At 42.4% G+C, this 20649-nt stretch overlaps 2 protein-coding genes across 2 annotated transcripts in view; one reads left to right on the forward strand and one right to left on the reverse strand.

The window, feature by feature from the left end:
* Positions 1-931: 931 nt before the first annotated feature.
* On the forward strand, positions 932-7973 carry tlr5a (toll-like receptor 5a; the record flags this gene model as incomplete). Its single annotated transcript, XM_083898499.1, has 5 exons — positions 932-948; positions 1622-1685; positions 3859-6139; positions 6292-6380; positions 7746-7973. The coding sequence occupies 5 exons, from the start codon at positions 932-934 to the stop codon at positions 7971-7973; spliced, it is 2679 nt and encodes an 892-aa protein (XP_083754625.1).
* A 6524-nt stretch (positions 7974-14497) lies between these two features.
* The window catches only part of disp1 (dispatched homolog 1), a 32497-nt gene continuing 26345 nt past the window's right edge, over positions 14498-20649 (reverse strand). The window contains 6 exon segments of the mRNA XM_083898500.1: positions 14498-15238; positions 15242-16708; positions 16794-17057; positions 17183-18772; positions 18876-18973; positions 19569-19663. Of these exon segments, the coding sequence (XP_083754626.1) occupies positions 15032-15238; positions 15242-16708; positions 16794-17057; positions 17183-18772; positions 18876-18973; positions 19569-19663 (3721 nt within the window). The 3' untranslated portion in view covers positions 14498-15031.

Consider the following 20649-nt stretch of genomic DNA (forward strand, 5'->3'; position numbering starts at 1 on the left):
ATTAAAATATCTATTACCATTGAATTCCTAGCACACCATTAGTTATAAACCTAATAGTTTGTTTTATTTTTTTTCATTAAATTAAATGTGTGCCCATGCCAGTCATGTTTTCAACCACACACACAAAAAACGAGTAAATTATAAAGGTCATAAGCAGTTTTTAGGGGCCGTCTCTCAGCTTTGGGAATGTTTGCTTAACTAGCGATGAGCTGATACTTTACTGAGCATTGGTATAGGAGGTCCAAATACAATTTAAAGGCTATTTCAGAAGAATATTGACATAGGTAACGACTCAGGGTCGTGATATTAGTTGAGGTTATTCACATACTCACCTGGTATCTGGTATGGAGTTGCAACAACGCCACCGGCTCAGAGTGTTTGCCACTGTTAGGAAGAGGAAGACAGAATTGAGACACATGGGAAATTGTGTCATTCCTCCTGCTGCTCTGGCAACAAAAAAAAGGAGGGGGAGTCTATACAGACATGTATCCACTTTGTTTTTTGTATATGTGTACATGTACTGTTTATACACAAAAAGGGTAAGGGGTGTGTGTGTGTGTGTGTGTGTGTTACCGCCTCCTCCGGCTGCAGGAGGAACTCTGAAGTTATTCCCTGGTTTGCAGCAGCAGAGCAGCACAGGTAAATATCTCTCCTCAGGCCAAAACTGCGAGAAGCGGCTGAGACAAGAAGAAGCAACAGACATTCTATGATCTCTTCTCTCGAATTCTTGAAAGCCCTTTTTTTTTTTTTTTTTTTAAACCTGGCTGTCTTGTTTAAACACGCCCGTGTCATTTCCGACTGGACCAGTGTGCCGTTTAAAAACATCCTGCGTTGTGTAACTGCTCGTCAAAGAGACCACTTCACTTTTTGAAGACCAGCTCGGGGGGATCATTCATTTATGATCATGAAATGAAGATGACAACATGACAACATGACACGATTAAACAGGTGAGCTGCATCGTGTCTTCTGCACAGTGTCGAATATTTACAGTAAAATCAATAAATCAAGTGATGATTTATGCAAAATAGCATGGTTTCTTTTTAATATGCTGCAATATCATGTTTTTGGCTAGAATCACATGATCCATGATTTAGAGTTATTTAATGATGAGTCTGGTGTTTAAAGCTGCAGTATGCATGACTTCATTGACATTTTCAGATCTCTCTGTTCAGAGCTTCACGCACAAGAAGAGCAAGGACAGTTTCATAGTCGGACACTGTAATGATGTGATGAGAGATTGTCCTTCTATTGTTATGAGAATAAAGGATATTTGATAAACATATGGACCATAAAAAATCATCAGCATTATTGTTGGTCATGGGTTGCCGGGATTTGTGCCATAGAAAAAGCCAAGATATGAAACTCTGGAGAGTTAATTTCCGTCAGTGTGAACTCTGGTGTATTATTAGCTTAAAGCAAACACACAACACAGCAAGTCTTTGTGTTGAGCTTCATAATCAAAGCTGTTGTGCCACAGACTGAGTGAACAGTGTGTCTGCACCACTGAACTATGAACCTGTTAAAGCAAACAGCTCATTTCTTTTTTCTTTTTTTGACCTCACTCATATTTGGACATGTTGGTTGGCTGTTGCAGTTACATCACATCCTGTCTCTGTGCAGGTCTCGTGAGGAGAACATGTGGAAACCGGTTCTTCACTTGGTCCTCAGTGGTTTATATCTACAGGTAGGCTATGAGTCACAATTTTATTTTTTATTTAATTGTGATCAGAAATGAAGTTAAAGTCAATGATTAAACAAATAGTTCAGTATATTTGGGAAATGTGCTCATTTAAATTCTAAACATGCTCCTTCACTTTCCTGCCAAGTGTTTGGTGAAAAGATTTATTCCACTCGTTTGTATCATAATTATGAAGCTGTATGTAGCACAGATGTATAGTTCACTGATCTTAAACTGGATAGATTGTGTTCTTCCACAATCTCCACCCTCTATATGTGACACTGAGAAATATCAGAGATATTCAAAGTCTGATTACTCCTGCATGTATACACATAAACGGACTCAGAGCCGTTTCTTGCTATATGCGGACTATGCAGCTGCATAGGCCCCCCAGCCACCAGGGGGCCCCCAAACTGCAAGTTTTCAAACTGCAGACTCACATTTTATAATATTTATAGAATGAAAAGTACCTGTCTTTATTTGCATGTATTGGATGCATTCATTATGCATATGTTTGCAAAGCATGTAAGTGTTTGTGGGGTAAAGTTAGGAATCTCTACCTCGAGTTTGAAAAAATAGGGGCCCCCAAATAGTACCTCGCATAGGGCCCCCAAACAGCTAGAAACGGCCCTGAACGAACTGGAGTCAGACTTTGTGTTCGGTGCCATGCACCAACATTTCTTTCACGGTCTTTGACCCAGAAGTAGAAGGAGATGACGTACAAACTGCAGAACAAACAACACTGTGACATTGGTGAGAACCAAAGATGAAGAAATAAATCTCCACAGAAGCTAAAGCTTACGATATTGTATGACTGTAAATTCTAGTGAACATATGTTATGGTGTCAGAATAAACAGATAATAATGGATAAACGTAAAGGAAATATGTAAAAAAAATACATAAAAACAAAAAAAGACAACTTCTTAATCTAAACAAGGCGCATGAAGCAGCATACCATATACCGTTTATACTGTCCTCTTTAAAAAAAAAAGAGTAATTTAATGAAGGCAAACAAGCCAACCTACAGATATATTCAAATACTACACACTGAATACATACAGATAAAGCACAGGTATGTAGATTACCTAATGCTGCCTCGTAGCTTTGCTAACTGTTACTGTATATTAAAGCATCCGGGGAGATGTGGCTTCCGGGGTTTTATACAAAATATGAATAAACTACCCATAATTATGTTACTACAAGTCAAGAATTGCTATGAAATGAACATACTTTGTTGTTTGTAGCCTTAAAAGGAGCCTTTTTAGTCTAAATTTACTGTAGTCAAGGGCCTTGTGCAAGTTACATGTGCATATTAAAGTAGAAGCTTGCTATGCAAAATAGACAGAGGATTAAACACTTTCTGGGATGTGAAAGGCTCAAAAGAGTCCTCTGTTTGTTACAATATGCACTTTCACCATTAGATGTCACTAAGGCCTCATCAACACGGAAACAGAGCATTCTCTATATGATCCTTTTTTTGTTTATTTCAAGAAATGTCTCCATACCAGCCAGAACAAAACCACAAAACACTGTAGTGTATATGCCAGGCCTGTATGTGGTGCTGTAACGCTGCCACAGAAATAAACCAAAAACAGAGAAAGCGACATCAATATTTTCCCAAAGTTACCCGTTTGATTTTTATTTGCTCTGGGAAACCCCTTTTCCAAAATGCTGGTTCTTTGTGGATAAAAAGCTGACACGATACAAAACATTTGTTAAAGGTGCATTATGTAATAAATCTAAAACAACTGGTCATAAAATCCTCCTAATATGTCACAGAGACTCAGGAATAATGTTCATATAACAAACTGAACTCACCAACAACAACAGTACAGACAAAATATTTACATTAATAAAAAATATTTTGCAGACTGTAAATCATGTTTTTGCATGTGGCGCCACCTACCGCCGTCTACCAATCACTGCAGTCAGTAGAGTCTCAGCTGCCGAGAAACCACGGGTTGCCAGTTACGTCAGAAAACGAAACCTAAAAGACCTCGGTATTTTGAATTTGAATGTAGTAACCGTTTTTGGCCACATTCTTACATATGGCACCTTTAAAATACTTTTATTTCATGTACAGGACCTTTTTCTTACACACTGGGTTGTAAAAAATACTTTCCTTCCATTCTGTTTTATACATCATTTTTAGCTCACAATCAATCTTCTGTCCTGCAGGTTACCACAGGGAACCCGTCGTGCACTTTCAGTGGCTCTGTCGTTCGTTGTGCCTCAAAAGGCCTGTACTGGGTTCCTGCTCTTCCTCCCTACGTCACCCATCTGTACCTGGAAGTGAACTACATCAGTGAGATCAACAGCACCTCCCTCAGGGCGTACAACCAGCTGCAAGAGTTGGACCTTGGATCGCAGAAAGTGCAGCTCGTCATCAGGAACAACGCTTTCCTCAGACAAGGAAAACTAACAAAGTTGGTTCTCGGTGACAACGTCGGCCTTCGGCTGGAGCCGAGGGCGTTCGCAGGACTGTACAAGCTGCAAGTGTTCTTTTTAGATCACTGTGGTTTGAGTTCCTCCGTACTAGAGGGCAACTACCTGCAGCCCCTTCTCTCCTTAGAGCTGCTCGAGCTCTCTGGGAACACGATAACGAGACTCCGACCTGGACTGTTTTTTTCCAGACTCACGAGATTAACTTCACTGAACCTCAAATTGAATCAGATTGAAAGACTTTGTGAGGAGGATCTGGCTGGTTTTCGGGGTAAATACTTCACGTTCCTCACCTTGTCGTCTAACTACATCGGAAGAATGTATGATGGAAATTTAACCGGTTGTGGAAACCCGTTCAAAGACATGGCCTTTAAAGTCCTCGACTTATCCACCAACGGCTTCAACGTCGATAAAACAAGAGCGTTTTTCAAAGCAATACGGGGGACTCCCATTGCTCATCTCACACTCTCTGGACACATGGGCAAAGGCTTTTCACACGACAACTTACCCGATCCAGACGAGAGCACGTTTGAAGACCTAGCAAACAGCGCGGTTAACGTTTTCGATCTGTCGAAAAACTTCATATTTGCTTTGCAGAAGGCCGTTTTCAGTGCCCTGAAGGTTGCGACGATCATCGACGTTTCCCATAACAAAATCAATCAGATTCACAGAAAAGCCTTCGATGGGCTTCAGGAACATTTAAAGATGCTCAACCTGTCGTCCAACCTGCTCGGAGAGGTATATTCTCACACCTTCGCCAACCTTACAAACCTTAGAATATTAGACTTGTCTAACAACCACATCGGTGCGATGGGATACAAAGCGTTCAGTGGTTTTCCCAATTTAGGAGCGTTATTTCTGACAGGAAACTCACTGCGAGACCTCGGTTTCCCGGCATCGTTACCAAACTTAGAATACCTTCTCCTGAATGATAACAAGTTGAAATTCCTGAACGGCATCGCCGAGTTGGGTTTGAGCAGCACGCATTTGGACTTAAGTGACAACAGATTGACAAATTTAGAGGATGTTTATGCCGTAGTGTCTCATTTCAAGCGTCTCAAGACTTTTCTCTACAGCGGCAACTTCATCAAGTGGTGCCAACCCAACGTGGATGATGCAATACCGTATAATAACAGTTTGCAAGTGCTAGATCTTCGTGACAGTTCCCTGCAGGTGATTTGGGAACAGGGGAAATGCCTCGATCTGTTCAATAGTCTCAATAATCTTCTCGGTATCATTTTGAGCTTTAATTCACTCGCATCACTCCCCCACGGGATTTTCAGAGGTCTCAGCTCCATTGAAGAGATGGACCTCTCGTCCAATTCCTTGACGTTTTTGGAGGTGGACGTTTTCCCATTAAGCCTGAAAAGCCTATTCCTCTCAAACAACTTCCTGGCCTCCCCGGACCCCACGACTTTTCAGTCCCTCGTCACTCTCACTTTGGCAGGAAATCATTTTCACTGTGATTGTAATCTGGAGGGCTTCCTGCAGTGGCTGAACGTGACGAACGTCACCTTGAGCCCCGCTGAGACGATGAGATGTGGGTTTCCGGCCGCTCTCCACGACCTTCCGCTGGTGAATTACACCGCGGTGGTGGAACCATGCGAGGAGGACGATGACCAGGCCGTTCAATACCTCAAGTTCGTCCTCTTCCTCTTCTCTGCCCTCCTCGTCATCACCGTCACCCTCGGTGGGATCGTTTACGCTCGCCTCCGTGGCCACATATTCAATGTCTACAAAAAGATCGTTGGCCGGGTTCTCGAGGGCCCGAAAGCGGCGCCTCCTGTCGAGGAGTCGCAGTATGACGCCTTCCTCTGCTTCAGCAACAATGACTATGTGTGGGTAGAGGCCGCTTTGCTGGAAAAACTTGACGACCAGTTTTCAGAGGAGAACATGTTCCACTGTTGTTTTGAAGCCAGAGATTTTCTGCCTGGTGAGGATCACCTTTCAAACATCAGAGGTGCTGTCTGGAGAAGCAGGAAGACGCTGTGCATCATCTCCAAGGAGTTCCTGAAAGGTAGAGCTTTTATTTGTTTGTGATAAGAGACATTTAAGGGTTTAACTGTGTCCATTTGGGTTTTACTAGCTTACAAATGAGCTGAGTTCAAAGCTGAGTTCAAAGTTCAAAAAAGCAAATAAAAAACATAAATACGTGATGTGTTTCTGTAGACGGCTGGTGCTTGGAGGCGTTCTCTGTGGCCCAGAGTCGGATGCTGGAGGAGCTGACCGACATCCTGGTCTTATTGGTGGTGGGGAAGGTGTGTAAAGGATTTGGTGAAGATTTATTCAGTGGATAATGAGAAAATCACGTTGGCATGGAGTTTGTGAACACAGAGCAAATGTAAACCTAATATTTACTCTGCTACTTGGTTCGTCATTTTCCGTGGATTTATCACCATGAGTTACAGAAGTCATGTGATATGTTGGAGCTGCACGGCGAACATTGCTGCCTCACAGCAAGAGGGTTGCTTGTTTGGATCCTGGTTAACTTGAAGTTTACAGGAAGATTATTTTCTTATTGCATTTTCTATTATTATTATTACACAATATTTAAATCGTTTTCTTCTCAGAAACTTGTTGTCACTAAAAGTTAAATCTTTAATCAAAACATTTTTTTTTTTTGTATTTTATTTTATAATGTGTTTCATGTATTTAATAGTTTATACATTATTTTTTATTGAAAAATAATTGCAATTTAGTGAAGATATAAAATGTAGATTAGAGAGAAAAACCATTAGGGTTGTTGAATAATTGCTTAATGTATTATACAACATGGCAGAAGGAGTGCTCATGTTGTCCTTCAAACCACTGGTGCTCATCAAGGGGAAGAAGGTGAAAAAAAGGGGTTAAATGTGGCAAAAGCAAACAGATAAAAATAACAAAAACAAAAAAAAAAATATCCACATGTGCAACACAGATGCCATGTCATTGGGAATCAACATATAGATATGTGTATGTGGTCCCCTAAAGGACATACTGTAGATCTCAGTATGCTTCTCTTTGTTTTAGATGGTGTTTTTGTTTGTATTTGTATTATTTCTCATCATTAAATACTACTTTGTTTTCTACCACATGTCAACTGGAATTGGCTCCAGCTTGTTCTGTTACCCTCACGTGGAGAATTAAGCATAAGAAACGGATGAATATATGTGAAACACTGTTGATATAAAAGAACAAATTCCTCAGATGAGATTGCAGACTGTAACAAACAGAAGATTCCTCTGCTCACTCCTCCCTTTCCTAAACACATCAGGGAACTACGGTGACGTATGTGTTTGCACAGTAAAGCCTTCTGTAACACATCTGAAGAAGCTTCTGTACAAACATGGCAGTGCAAGATGGCAACTTCTGTAAAGAAATGCCTTTTTTTTATTATTTAACACAACAATACTCTTATACAAACATATAGTAACCAAAACAATAATTCTAAGTCTAATCCCTACATGTCTGGTCTCTTCTTGTGCCAGAATCAGTAACAAATCATGGGTACTGCAGTGCTTGCTGTTCACCAGCAGAGGGCAGGCTTCTGATACTTTTAAATTAGCTTTGCTTTCAGACCTGCAATGTTTTTTTTTACTCATTGAGAATAAGTGTTCACTGCTGACCTGACTCTCTCTCCAAAGGTGGCTCATTACCAGCTGATGAAGTGCAACGCCATCAGGAATCTGATTCAGAAGAGAGAGTACCTGGTCTGGCCCGAGGATCCTCAGGACCTGGACTGGTTTTACGAGCGACTGATCACACAGATACTGAAAAACAACAAGATGAAGAAGTTAGATGACAAACATCAGGCTGCACAGCCCGACGTCCAACCTCAGGACAACGTGGAGCTGAAGGAAACCAGACTGTGATTCAGGTTTAAAAGCTTCAGTTTTGTGGGGTTTAAAAAAAAAAAAAAAAAAAGAAATGTCTTCATGGAGAGAAAAAACTACAAACATTTGATAAACAGAAATCTGAAAACATGTGATGTCAAAGGTAACACTTTATTTTGATAGTCTACTGTTAGTATTCTGTATCATAGCAACATAATCAGTTGACACTAAAATATTTACTGTTAGGGTTTTCACTTAAATTAGATCATCCTGACACACATTTACAAACACAAGAGCATGGTTTATGATTTAATGTTTACTTGACAGCCAATCACCTAAGAATGTGCCATAGTTAGGATTAAAATATGCAGATCAACACTGAAGCAGGATTTATAATCCACTGTCACTTAACACTTGAATAAACTGATAATAATAGTCATCTGTTGACATGATACTGAACAGCTGTTGGTTACTAACAGAGAATCAACAGTGGACTATCAAATAAAGTGTTACCATTGTATATATATATATATATATATATATATATGTATATATGTATATATATGACCTCAAAGTGTGTTTGATGTACCATGCATAAAAAAGAAATACATACATAATAATTGCACTCAATTACACACGTAATGCAAAAATACCTACAAGTACTATATACTATGTGATAGATACTGTATATAAAAAACATGTATAATTGGTGATATGAGAATAATGTAACAGCTAAATGTTTTGGTGATAATAATAACAATATTTTGGTTAATGCCCATAAAGGTACTTGAACTAAATGGACAGTGATTGCTATTAGTTGTTTATTTATTGTTTTCAATGATAGTTCTGTATGTATATCTATTGTATATGTTGTTTATATGTTGTATAATATATGGTGATATTAAATCCTGGACTCATTTGATGTTTCTATCAATGACCGACTGTGTGACTGATGTGGAAATTGATTCTCAAAATGGCCAAATGTGACAAAATAGCTCTGTAAAGTGCTTTTATTTTTTATTTCAATAAGCTTTTTTTAAAATAAATAAATACAATAAAGTTTGCTCCTCATGGGTTGGTGTTTGACTCCTGATTCAATGGATGGAAGTGTTTATAAACTCCCAATATTTACTGAATTCTTTATTTTCATCACAAAACCTGCATCATACACGCATAGAAAAAAAAAGTCTTCTGTAGTTTTGTACACTGTTTCACCACTAGATGGCGCGTGTGTCATCCACTTGGACACTGACATGAGTCAAAGGTGATCAGTGAGAGCTCAGTGATAATTAGTGAGAGTTGTGTGTGTTTATAATAAGTGCACTGGGTGTGTCCGTCACCACTACAGCCCCATGGCTACTGCTGCTGGTCACATGATCTACTGCTGCAGACTCAGAAAGGTTTTGTGGCTCTGTGAGATGAGAGTGAATCTGAGGTCACTTGAGTTTCCTCTCATTTTAACTGTGTGTGTGTGTGTGTGAGTTGTCTGAAAACAGGAAGCCACTGGGCAGAGGAAAGCTTCCGTCCTGTTGGCCCCGACGGCCGCCGCCATCCTCCCGGCCTTTATGAGACAGCTGCTCTCGACATTACGGCCTGTCCTCGGCCCCTGCTGCTTATACACTGCACGCACTACATTAAGGACACCGTCCATTTCTATGTGACAGAAAACGTATCGTGGTGGTTTTGTTTAAAGTTGAGAGACACAAAAAGTGTTGAAATTCCAGTCATTTAACACTAAGCTCAGCAGTCTTTTAACACACCGCGTTTACATTTGTTTTAAAACTTTTGGTCATTTTTGTCGTTGATGTTATGAACAGAAACGTTGTATGTTTTTGTCCTTCAGCTGAAAACAAGCTCCGTCAGGTAATACTATCAGACCTGACTGAGGGAGCTGTTGTATGTATACAGCAGCAGAGCAGGGGCAGGCAGGGACAAGAAGCATTTATGCCACCAGACTGTTTTTTAAGAAGCATAATTCATTTCTGAAACTATGGTTTTAATGTACTGTTTTATCCTTCTTTGTACTTTTTTGAAACTGTGTGACTTTTTAGAACTTGCATTTGTCGAGCACTTAGAGCATCATAATGTATTTGATTGGATTTAAATGAGATGAAATGTTTTTATGTCTTTTATATACAGTATATATTTGGTGCAGGCAGGTTCAACGTACTGTATATAGAACAAGTGTTTATACTTTTGTGTTATTTTAAGTTCTATTTACTTCCATTTCTGTAATACGTTTATGTTTATCATGTTAGTTTTATCTGTATCTGACTTTTTTCTATGTGTTTTCACATTTTTTGTGTGAGCATTAGTTTAAAATAAAATGTTTTGACAATTCACCTCAAGGAAATAAGAATATTTGAGCATGGAAATCGAAATTCAAAAGCACAAATGACAACCTGATGTTGCCATAGAAACAGTCAGGCAGCGTCATAACATTCCTCCTCTGTGGAACATGAAAAAAATCACAGTGTGGATTTGATTGACAATGAGTGCTGGTTATTCTGAGTGGAACTTTATGGAGCGGAGATGAGGGATTAGCAAGAATCCCTCAGCTCCTCCGCTGATCTGAGCAGAAAGAAGGAAAAACCTGTTCCACTTCCTTGAATCTGGCGAAGTTACAGCAGCACCGCCGAAAAAAATCTAATTTGAAAAGTGGAAGCAAATGTTTACCTTGTAAACAAGCTCTCCGGCTCCACGGCCTCTTCACAGTTATTTCAGGCCTGCAGAATATACTTAGAACAGACACACATGCTTCTGAGATTCTCCCTCGCAGGGGAATGTAATAAACCCTGCCCCACGGCCATAGTTAATATTTGACCTCTGTTTAAGTAAATATAATTACAGGGACGCTCACGCAAGCCTGAGGAGGGATCCTCACCAGGGGAGTGGACTGGTCCTCAGTGCAGTGACTGAGCAGAGAGATCTGAGGGCTGAGGGCGACACCAGTCTGAGCCGTGAGGGTTTTTAAAATCAGATGTTTCCTTCAGCACAGAAGCGTCGACCGAGCCCCAGCGTGGCTTATGTAATGTGTGTTATATGGCTTGTTTGTTTATGGGAGTGTGTTTGTGGGTTACAGGGTGTGACGGTTCGAGGGGGGAGCAACTGGCAAGAAGCAGCGCAGTACTTTTCCTCCCCGTCTCTGACAGCATCAGCACCAGCCGCTGCCGACGGAGTCAACCCCTGATGTCTCAAAACTGGCATTTCATGTGAAAACTGTTGCCTTGTGATGGGTTAATTATGTTTCCAGAGAAATCCCCCTGAATGTGAGAAGTGTCTGGGCTGCAGAATGAAACACCACATTAGAGATTTCAAAGCGGGCCTTGAAAACAGTCAGAAGATTAGTTGCCGAGATCCCACATCAAAGGACAATCAGTGAAATGTCTGATCTGTGGAGTGACTTTTCTGAAGCCTGAACGAGACAAACAAGGAGCCAATTAGGAGATGACAAACTCAAAGTGTGGTGTAGAAGGCATGAAGAACAGGCCTAAGCCAGAGTGGAACTCATCAGAAACTCAAATTGGGAGCAGATCGGCGGCCTCTCCGCATTCCACGCTGGAGCACAGACGGGCGGCAGAAAGACGATCGGGGACGACGGCTGCTTCTTCTCCCAGCTGAGCTCTGAGGAAACAGGTGTTTTCTGCACTTCGCTCAGAAAGAAAGAGGGAGAAAGTGAAGGGGTCGGGAGGAGGAGGAGGGAAAAGGAAGCGGAGGGGTATTATGTCTACATCTGTCAGCTGTTCGGAGAGACGACTCAATCAGGGGGAGTGTGGACTTCGCAGCACTTCTGTTGGCTGAGAACATCCCAGTTTGCGTGGAAACGGTGAGACAGAAAGTGGACGTTTGCCACCGCTGTCTTATAAAGCACATTATTGAACAGTTGTGCAGACACTTGGGTCAGCGGTGATAAACTGAACCTGTGAGCATACAATCTATTTATTATTGGACTAATAAACCATGGACCACGGTTCTCAAACTGTGGTACAAGCGTCCTCTGGTAGGAAATTATTTACCACGGTGTATGACATCACAGTGGAGCTGAGGAATTTTGACCAGGGTGCGTAGAAAATGAAGCAAATTATAATAAATTATCTCTGGTTCCATCTTAATCTGATGTCACTATAGCAGTGTGTGAAGTATATGTGAGGAAGATGATGATGAGAGAACAAATTATCTTATTGGGAATAAATCTGCCTCCTGTGAAAAATCTAGCTGACTTTGCTGGATCTATTTTCAAATTGGTGTAAATCATGAAATAAAAAGTTGAATATTCTAATGTTAGCATTCACAGAGAATTGTGCTGATATTGATTGGTCTCGATGAATGAAAAAAAAACTAACACTGATTCAACTCTTAGCTTTTGTTTCCTCCACAGATGGACGGTGGGAAAGTTTACCACAGACATATTTTTCTCAAATCAGCTAAAAAAAAAAAACACACACACACACACACACACGGTTTCCATAACTTCAGAGGACATTGCATTAACTTACATTTTTTTTCCTGGAGACTTACTCTAACCTTAACCACCACATAAGCACTACTGGCCTAACCCCGACCTAACATTAAAACATGTCTTCACCTTAAAATGTAGTAATTTACATTTGCAACATTTTGAAACTGATATGAGGACTGTGATCACTGCTGATTTTTAGAAATCAGGGCAAATGTTACAGATTTGTTTCAGCATATTAGTATTTTTTTTTTAATTGCCTATATTTAGTAACCAGTTATTGACCAACAATAAAAGGAAATTGGATGGAAAAATAAGTCATAATACATAATAATTCACCAATGCAAATAATTAGAAAAAAAACAAATACACCATTAATTGGCCTAACTGATGAATCAGTCTACTCTCAATCCTGCTGTAGTCAAGTGGAGCTCATGCAAACTTCACTACCAATGCAGCTGCACTTACATATACATATATATGTATATGTAACATACATATGTTCTCTGTTGGAGGAGTAGCTGAAACGATAAAGCAAATTCCCCTCAGGATCAATAAAGTATTTCTCAATCTGAATCTCCACACTGAACAGCCCTCAACTGAACTGTGTTTCAAACCCCTGACCTTCTTGCTGTGAGGCAACAACGCTGACCACAATAACCAGAGCTAATTTAAAACAGAACAAGCATAATCTCTGCTCTCCTTTAATATTCTCACAAAAAGACCAGAAGCATTTCTTTCATGTTACGAGCCTCGATGAAGAAGTTTTCGCTGTTACAGCTCAGTGTATTTAGTTTTCTTTTGTAAAGTTCAAGTCTGCAATTTGTTTCTGGAACACTTTTTTTTAAAGCCATCAATAAATAAAGTATTTTCAGAATAATATAGAAAGAAAGTCTGGAGGAGGCAGACGATGTCAAAGCGCGGTCATCATTACACAAAGTACAGTTGTTTAAATCACCTGTAAATAAAATAAAGATCAATAAAGGTGATTATAATGAATCATAAAGGTGGCCAGATCAGTTAGTGACACATACTGTAGGTACACCAGCTCACTGATTCCCAAACACTGGGTTGGGACCCACACATGGGTCACAGGGAATTTTTTAGGGGGTCCCCAAAGAAATTTTCCAAACTGCTTATTTAAGTTTTATGAGATTAAAGAACATGCATAACATAAACAGTTGTAAGTCATTTACTAAACCTCGCTTGGAAATGATATCACGTGTTACAGAACTGGCTTTAAACGAGTTGCTAAATTATGCAGTGTTATTTTACTGTTATCTTAGATGTTCATTGTGGCAGAGCCGACGAAAAAGAAGCAGGGAAAACTGTTGCCGAAGGAAGCGAGGAAGAATAATCGTCTGACCAAGCGAGCGAGGGGCCGAACACGAATAAACATCCGAACAAAACATGCAAAATGGATGCTGACTGGCATGGACAGGTATCTGGCTCTGTTGAAAACAAATGTACAAGGTCCAGAGGGAGGAACGGAAGGAGTTAGTGAAGATAAAGCAGTAGCCGATGGAGGGGTGGTGGCGTAAAAAATATGTACTCCGAAACTGCAGGGGGAGCTCTGCAGAGAAAAAAGGCAAAACAGCCACCAGACTTCCAAATCCGCTTTAACAGAAAATGTGGTTGTTTTTTTTGTTTTATTAATAAACCGTCGACTACGCACAGAGTTCATTCCCCCACCCATTAACTTCAACATTTCCTGAGCAGAAATCCTAAAATAATAGCTTCTGTATCGGAGTCAGTAATAAAACATGATCTTCTCGTCTTGTGTAAATAAAGTTTACATGATCCTGTTTAAATCCAGTCAGCGACCTCAGGCCAGATGTAACAGATACGAGTGCAGGCGCCAGCAGTTATGAGACAATGAAACAGGTGAACACTGTTATTATTACAGCGATTACCCGACTGTCACCTGAGCCTCACCTCATTGTATGGCCTGAGTGTGTGTTTATGTGTGTGTGTGTGTATACAGAGCAGACAATAGCAGACAGCTGGACAATGGTGATAAAAAAGACACTTTAATCATACATCTTTTTATCTGAGGCATGTGACCACTTGAACACGACAGCACGCCGAGAGTTCAACGCTAGCTCCCATAAAATAAAAAATAAAAAAAGTGTCAGGCAACAACTGTTTTCTTCAGCTTGTAAAACGTGGCTTGTTGTTTTTCTTTTTGTTCGTTTAAGATGGTGTGGTGATATCTGACAACGTAATAATCCTGATTACACACACACATACTGTACGATTTCCCTGTCTGTGCAAACGGCTGCTGTACGGTGAACACTGAAGACTGCAAGATGAGCAACATGAGACGTCATTGTGATGGAGCTTTATCAAAAAAAAATCGAAAACATAATGCAGCACGTGTAGAACTGGTGAGTGGGTACGCGGCGTTCTATGAAACACACTGAGGCACTTGGTCAGCAAACACGCCCCAAACAAACACAGAGACATTGAATGTGTCGTTCCTTCTTTTCTTCTTTAATAATTACTATGTTCTGGATGGAGCCTTTATTAAATTTCATTTATCGCCGACATAAGCTCTCACAGGGGGGATAAGCGTTTATTTGGATTAGGAGGCACTCTGGTTTGACTTTTTGGCAAGTTAAACTTCACTTTCAACGTCCTCTTAAAATAAGTAGAGCTTCTTTGGAGAGGCAGAGGACGCTCGCTCACTTCCCGAGGTCCGCTTGCACTTTTCTTTGACACTTTGCTCCCGTGTGACGGGAATACTTTCGAGCTTCTCCTGGTTGCCAGGGATTTTACAACAAGCGTCCATTTGCGTTGTTGTTTCTGTGGTCGTGGTGGATACATGGTTATCACCACAACAATGGACTCAGTCCCTCACCTTCTGTCTCTCAGGACAAGCTGTGTGCGGTGAGTCCGGTGAGGGGGAGGAGCACTGAGAGTGAGGTTGTGTCAGGGCTCCGCTGCTGTTATTTTGGCTACTGTCATGAGTTGACTGACTTATTTGAGGTCTATGATTTTCTTCTTGTCCCGTAGACTCTGGACCAGAGGCTGGATCTGGTCCTGTGGACTGCTGTTCTCGTGCTGAAGCGGCCTGCAGGTTTGCAGTATGGACGCAGTACTTCCTGTGATGGCAGCTGTGCACAGGTCCTTGCCTGGGCGCCGCTCTTCCCTGGGAACAATGGTGGAAATGGGCGGGGTGACAGTGTATATAGTGCATGCGACACTCCATGTGTGTGTAGACTGGGTCCAGGTTTGGTGGTAAGACAGAAGTATTTTGTTTGCACTGTGTGTTTCCTGAGTGAGGAAAGAGCTGAGGGGTAGGAGGACAGGAAGTAGAGTCCTGTGGAGGCTGAGTGCAGGAGTGTGGGGTCAACTGCTGTGGCAGGTGAGGAGCAGAGGAGTCCCCACAGTTGCAGTTTGTGTTTTGAGAGTACTGGCACCTGACAAACCCGTTCTCAGCACTCGCTCTGCCAGTCTCACTTCTATTCTTGTAATGGATGTGAGAGTACAGGGTGTTGTGCTGAGGGGGGATTCCATTATAAAGCCGAGTGCAGGCCTCCTGCTCCTCTCGAGGTTTGTCCTCAGTTTTCTGACTGGACGCTAGTGGCTCTAACTCATAGTGTTCTGCCTGCCCCCCCCTGCTGTCCAGCTGGTACTTTGCTTGGCCAGAGCTTTTCCCTGGAGCTGAGACGTTTTCAGACGTGTCCACAGGGAAAGCCGGACAATTCATCCACTTGGGCAGTGGAATCTGGCCACATTTACCCTGAGGTCCAAGGCAGTGGCACATGGACTGAAAGAAGAAGGTAGCAAAGGCCCAGCTGATGCACATGATCAGCATCATAAATGTGCCCAGCTGTGTGTAAGCTAATACAGTTGAGGGCATCATCATGGCTCCGGCAACAAAGGTGGTCAGTGCAGCCATTGCAATCGCAGAGCCCATGCTGCTGAGGGAGAAAATCACCTTCCCCTCACGGTCGGGCTCTGGAGCGAGCCGGTAGGCCACACCATAGTGGACCGCGAAGTCCACTGACAGACCCACTGCCACAGAAATGGTAACAGACTCCAAGACGTTCAGCTCCCAGCCCAGAAGCACCAGGGAGCCGACAGTTACAAATATGGTCCCAGCGATTGATAGGATGGCGTATAGACTGATGATGACATTCCAGGTGGTCAGGAGCATGACACTGAAAGCCACAGCCACCGACAGTGCCATGGCAACCAAGGTGCCATCAGACAAGCTGTCCTGCAGGTCGTAAAACTCCAGGTTGCTGATAAACCAGCCATGACTCAGGCCTGTGGGGGCGTAACGCAGCTCCTCTGCAATCCAGGCATCAACCTAAACCAAAAAACAATCATGTCAGGAGACTTAAAGCAGCAACACAGCTGAACATATATAAAATGTCAAATACCAAGGGCCCTACCTCGAGGTAAAAGTGGTACATCTTCTCATAAGCCAGAGTGAAGAGATAGGTACTCTGGAACTCCAAAACTATGGCTCTGATGGTGTCATTGATATCAAAGCGAGGTCCAGGAGTCCTACTGTCCAGATGGTAGTTAGTGCTCCGATCAAGCTCCATAATGGCTCTCTTGATGCACAACTCAAAGACATCAGACTTGTAGGGGAAGGTCGACTGACTGCAGCAGGGGTAGACAGCGCCCTCTGTGCAGTCGTGGTTCTCCATCCACTGTTTAAAAAGAGTTTTTGAAACTTAAAGATTAAGAATTTCAGAACTTAAGACAGAGAGAATTGTTTTACTTACTTAAAAACTTTAATTAATGAACAGACAGTTGTTGAAAATGCAGTACTGACCTGTTTAAATGTCTCGATGAAGCAGCTGGTAAAGTCCTGCTCCTCTGACTGATAGACAAAACTCTGGTTCCTCAGTTTCTGACAGAAGTTGAGGATCCACAGCTGAGATGCCGGACTGGAAATATTGAAGCTGCTGTCCAACATGAGCTTTCCCTTGTTTTTGGGGTTCAGGGGGTCCCCATTATCCACAGGGGTCACACCCCAGATGATAGTTATTGGCATGTGGAGGTCCTCACCATGATGGACCCTCTCGAACATGAAAAGCTTTTTGTACTCTGCGTCATAGCGCTCAAATGGGTGAGAGGATCGGAACACCTGAAACTCTGCCAGCTCCAGAGACGGGAGCTTCATCTTTGGGTTGACACAGACGACATAGGCCCCACCCACTGTGATGGCAAGGAACCAGAAGAGCCAGAGGTAGCGCAGCTTGATGACAATGCAGGGTAGCACCTTCTCAAAGAAGATCCTAGACGCCTCAGACATGGTAAACAGGCATTTGCTGGCCTTCTGACAAAGACCAGCCCAGAACGTGCGGGTGCAGAAACCTCCTTGCTGGTGTGGAGGCTTTGAGCAGGTGAACATGTTGGGCAGGTAGCGCTCATGTAGCACCACCACAGCCGGGAGCCACGTCACCATGAGGATGAAGTTGACCAAAATGGCAGTCCCTGCGTAGATGCCGAAACAGCGTATGGCGGTGATGTTGCTGACGTAGTTGGCATAAAAAGCTGCAGCAGTGGTGAAGCTGGTGACAAACATGGAGAGAGCAGCATGTTGCAGGGTCACACTGACCGTCTCCGATAGCTCTGCATTGGGCTTGTCAAATTTGGTGTAGTTCCACACGTCGCAGAGCACAAAGGCGTCATCAGCACCAATGCCCACCAGGATGATGAGAGCCGTGAGGTTCATGAAGGGGAAAAACTCAAAGTTGAAGACCATTCGGTAGAGAAAGTAAGACACAATCAGGGAGCTGATGATGGCAATTATTGTCATTAGTGTGATGAAAATCGATCGTGTGTACACACACATGACTAGCAGGACGATCACAATGGCAATGGCGGGGTACACAGTGTCTGTAAGAAGGTAGTCCTGGAAGAGGTCGTGTTTGATGCCAAACTCGATCCCTGCAACTGTCGTGATGCCATCGGACGAGTTCCAGTTCTCAAAATTGTCCAAGTAAATGTTCATCATGGACTCTCCTTTCTCTGTGGGGGAGAAGAGCATGCTGTACTTGAGCACAGGAGGAGGATACTCCAGGCTTTTGGGACTGAGGAAGTCCTTGTCCACCAGGAAGTGAAGGATTTGGTAGACGGCGTTGTACTTGGTGCACTTCCGGGGAACACTGCCACACTTCAGCTGGTCTTTCCGTCTCAGGGCCATGTCCCAGCAGTCGGGGCCCAGTGTGCCATTGTGGTAGTACTTGGCACATGAGCGTAGAATCTTGAGCGTGTGCGATACGTCGTGCTCAGTGATCTTCTGGCAGGACGACCTGTTGGTGAGGACCGCAATGTAGTTACCTAGTGTCCAGCTGGGGCAACAGGAGGCATCGTTGGTGCGCTGACAAAGACTCCAATAGTCGCGATGCGAACGTACCTGAGGACATAGACAAACAGTTAATGCACACAGGGATTTAAAAAAGAAACTCATCATGGCTACTAATGCATCAACCAAGGTCTGTGCTGTTCCACATACATACCCGGGTGTTGTCCAGATTGCACATTGATTTGATGGCCTGAATACTCCACAGGTTCTTCCCCTCAGCTGATGTAAACACCAGTCTGGAGTAGCTGTCACCTACACACAGAAAGTATGTTTGTATAAGTGGATAGTATACATAGTGACACCATAGCCCCAGTCAACTGTCTTTATTTTTGATGAGAAATAAGCCATGCAGTCAGTTTGTTTTATTTAGAAAACCAGAAGTTAAGATCGAAGGTGTGGTGTTTCCTGAGGCCGTATCACTCTAGACGCCTCTGATTTACACAGCGTAGCCTGAGCTTAAACTCCCATAGAGAAGGTTCATGGATTTTGTGAAGGAGGATATGAGAACAGAAGAGGACACAAGGAACAGGGCAAGGTGGAGTGGAGGTGATCCACGGTGGTGACCCCACAAGCCAAAGAAGCAAGAGGAAGAAGAAGAAAAATCCTGGGCTTCAGCTTCATGTAAATGAGCAACAGCTCACAAAGCTTGCACCCTGCAGTGTTTCAGTTCTAGCCAGTTTTGAGAATCCACTGTTACACTAATAATAATTTGTAATATGGCTTATCTACTGTGTGACTTCTTAAATCAACAGATACATGTTTGGAAGTTGTGTACAGAGATTATTTATGTCGTTTTTCCATTTCATTTTACCTTTACTGTGGTTGAGGTTGTGTTGATATAACTTACCAGGCACGTCACAGAAGTACTCCTTGCTGAAGTCCCACTCTGCTTGTCGTTTGTCTCTGTCAAAGTGGTCTTCAACCCATCTGGGCTCTTGGTGACTGTAAAATAATAATATAGATTTATGCCAACAATCTATTATGTTGTAAACACTGTAAAATAGGAAAAAAATGAAAATACCCTCTTGAAAAGGGTAAAGGGATATTAAAACTAATCAGTCCAGAAGAGTAATTTGGTATGTTGAAATCATGCATGAACAGAGCTGCTCTTTTGTCTGCTGCAGCAAAACTTGGCTTGATACAAACTGAGGGAATAAGCAGCAGTAATTGAGCAGCAGTGTTGACTCCAAAATCAGATAAATGATTCTCCTGTCATTATTATAATAATCATAATAATGTCCCTGAAGTGTGCCGTGTGTATGCATGCCTTCCTACGTTTTTTGAGGACATTTTAGCTTTGAGGGTTAAAACCTGGTTTAAGGATTAGAATGAGGTTAAGGCTGAGGACTAGGGAATGCATTATGTCCTTGAGTGTCCTCACAACTGTGGACAGACACTTTTGTGTGGTCATCACAGTGGGCACATCCTGAGCCACAAACAGGAAAGGAAAAGCAACTTTGCTATCAGAGAGAGACGGAAGGGCTGAGAGATAAAGAGGACGAGGCAGGGATGCTCTCTGACAGTACGTACAGGTACACAATTATATCTGCAGACACACGGGGAGCGAGACAGAGAGGAAGACAAAGACAGCAGGGGACGGAAAGGAAAATGCAGGCTGAACAGCTGAAAGGATCCGTTTTCTTATCAGGAAGTCAAAAATCGTACTCAGGAAGTTGAGATCTCATAGAAGTGTCATTCATACTACACTGTGAACATCAGCTGGAGAATATGCTTCACATAATAGAGTGGATGCTCAGTAGGCAGTAGCAATATGAGAGAGGGTATGAAAGAGACACACAGAAAGACAGGGGGACAGAGATGACAGACACAGAGGGACAAATATAAATACAGACAGACACAGGAAAGAGATTAACATGTAAAGACGTGCCCTTGATTAGCGAGTAGAGTCCCACTGACAGGACACACGA

Source organism: Microchirus variegatus (assembly GCF_963457635.1).
Source record: "Microchirus variegatus genome assembly, chromosome: 12".
Taxonomy (NCBI): domain Eukaryota; kingdom Metazoa; phylum Chordata; class Actinopteri; order Pleuronectiformes; family Soleidae; genus Microchirus; species Microchirus variegatus.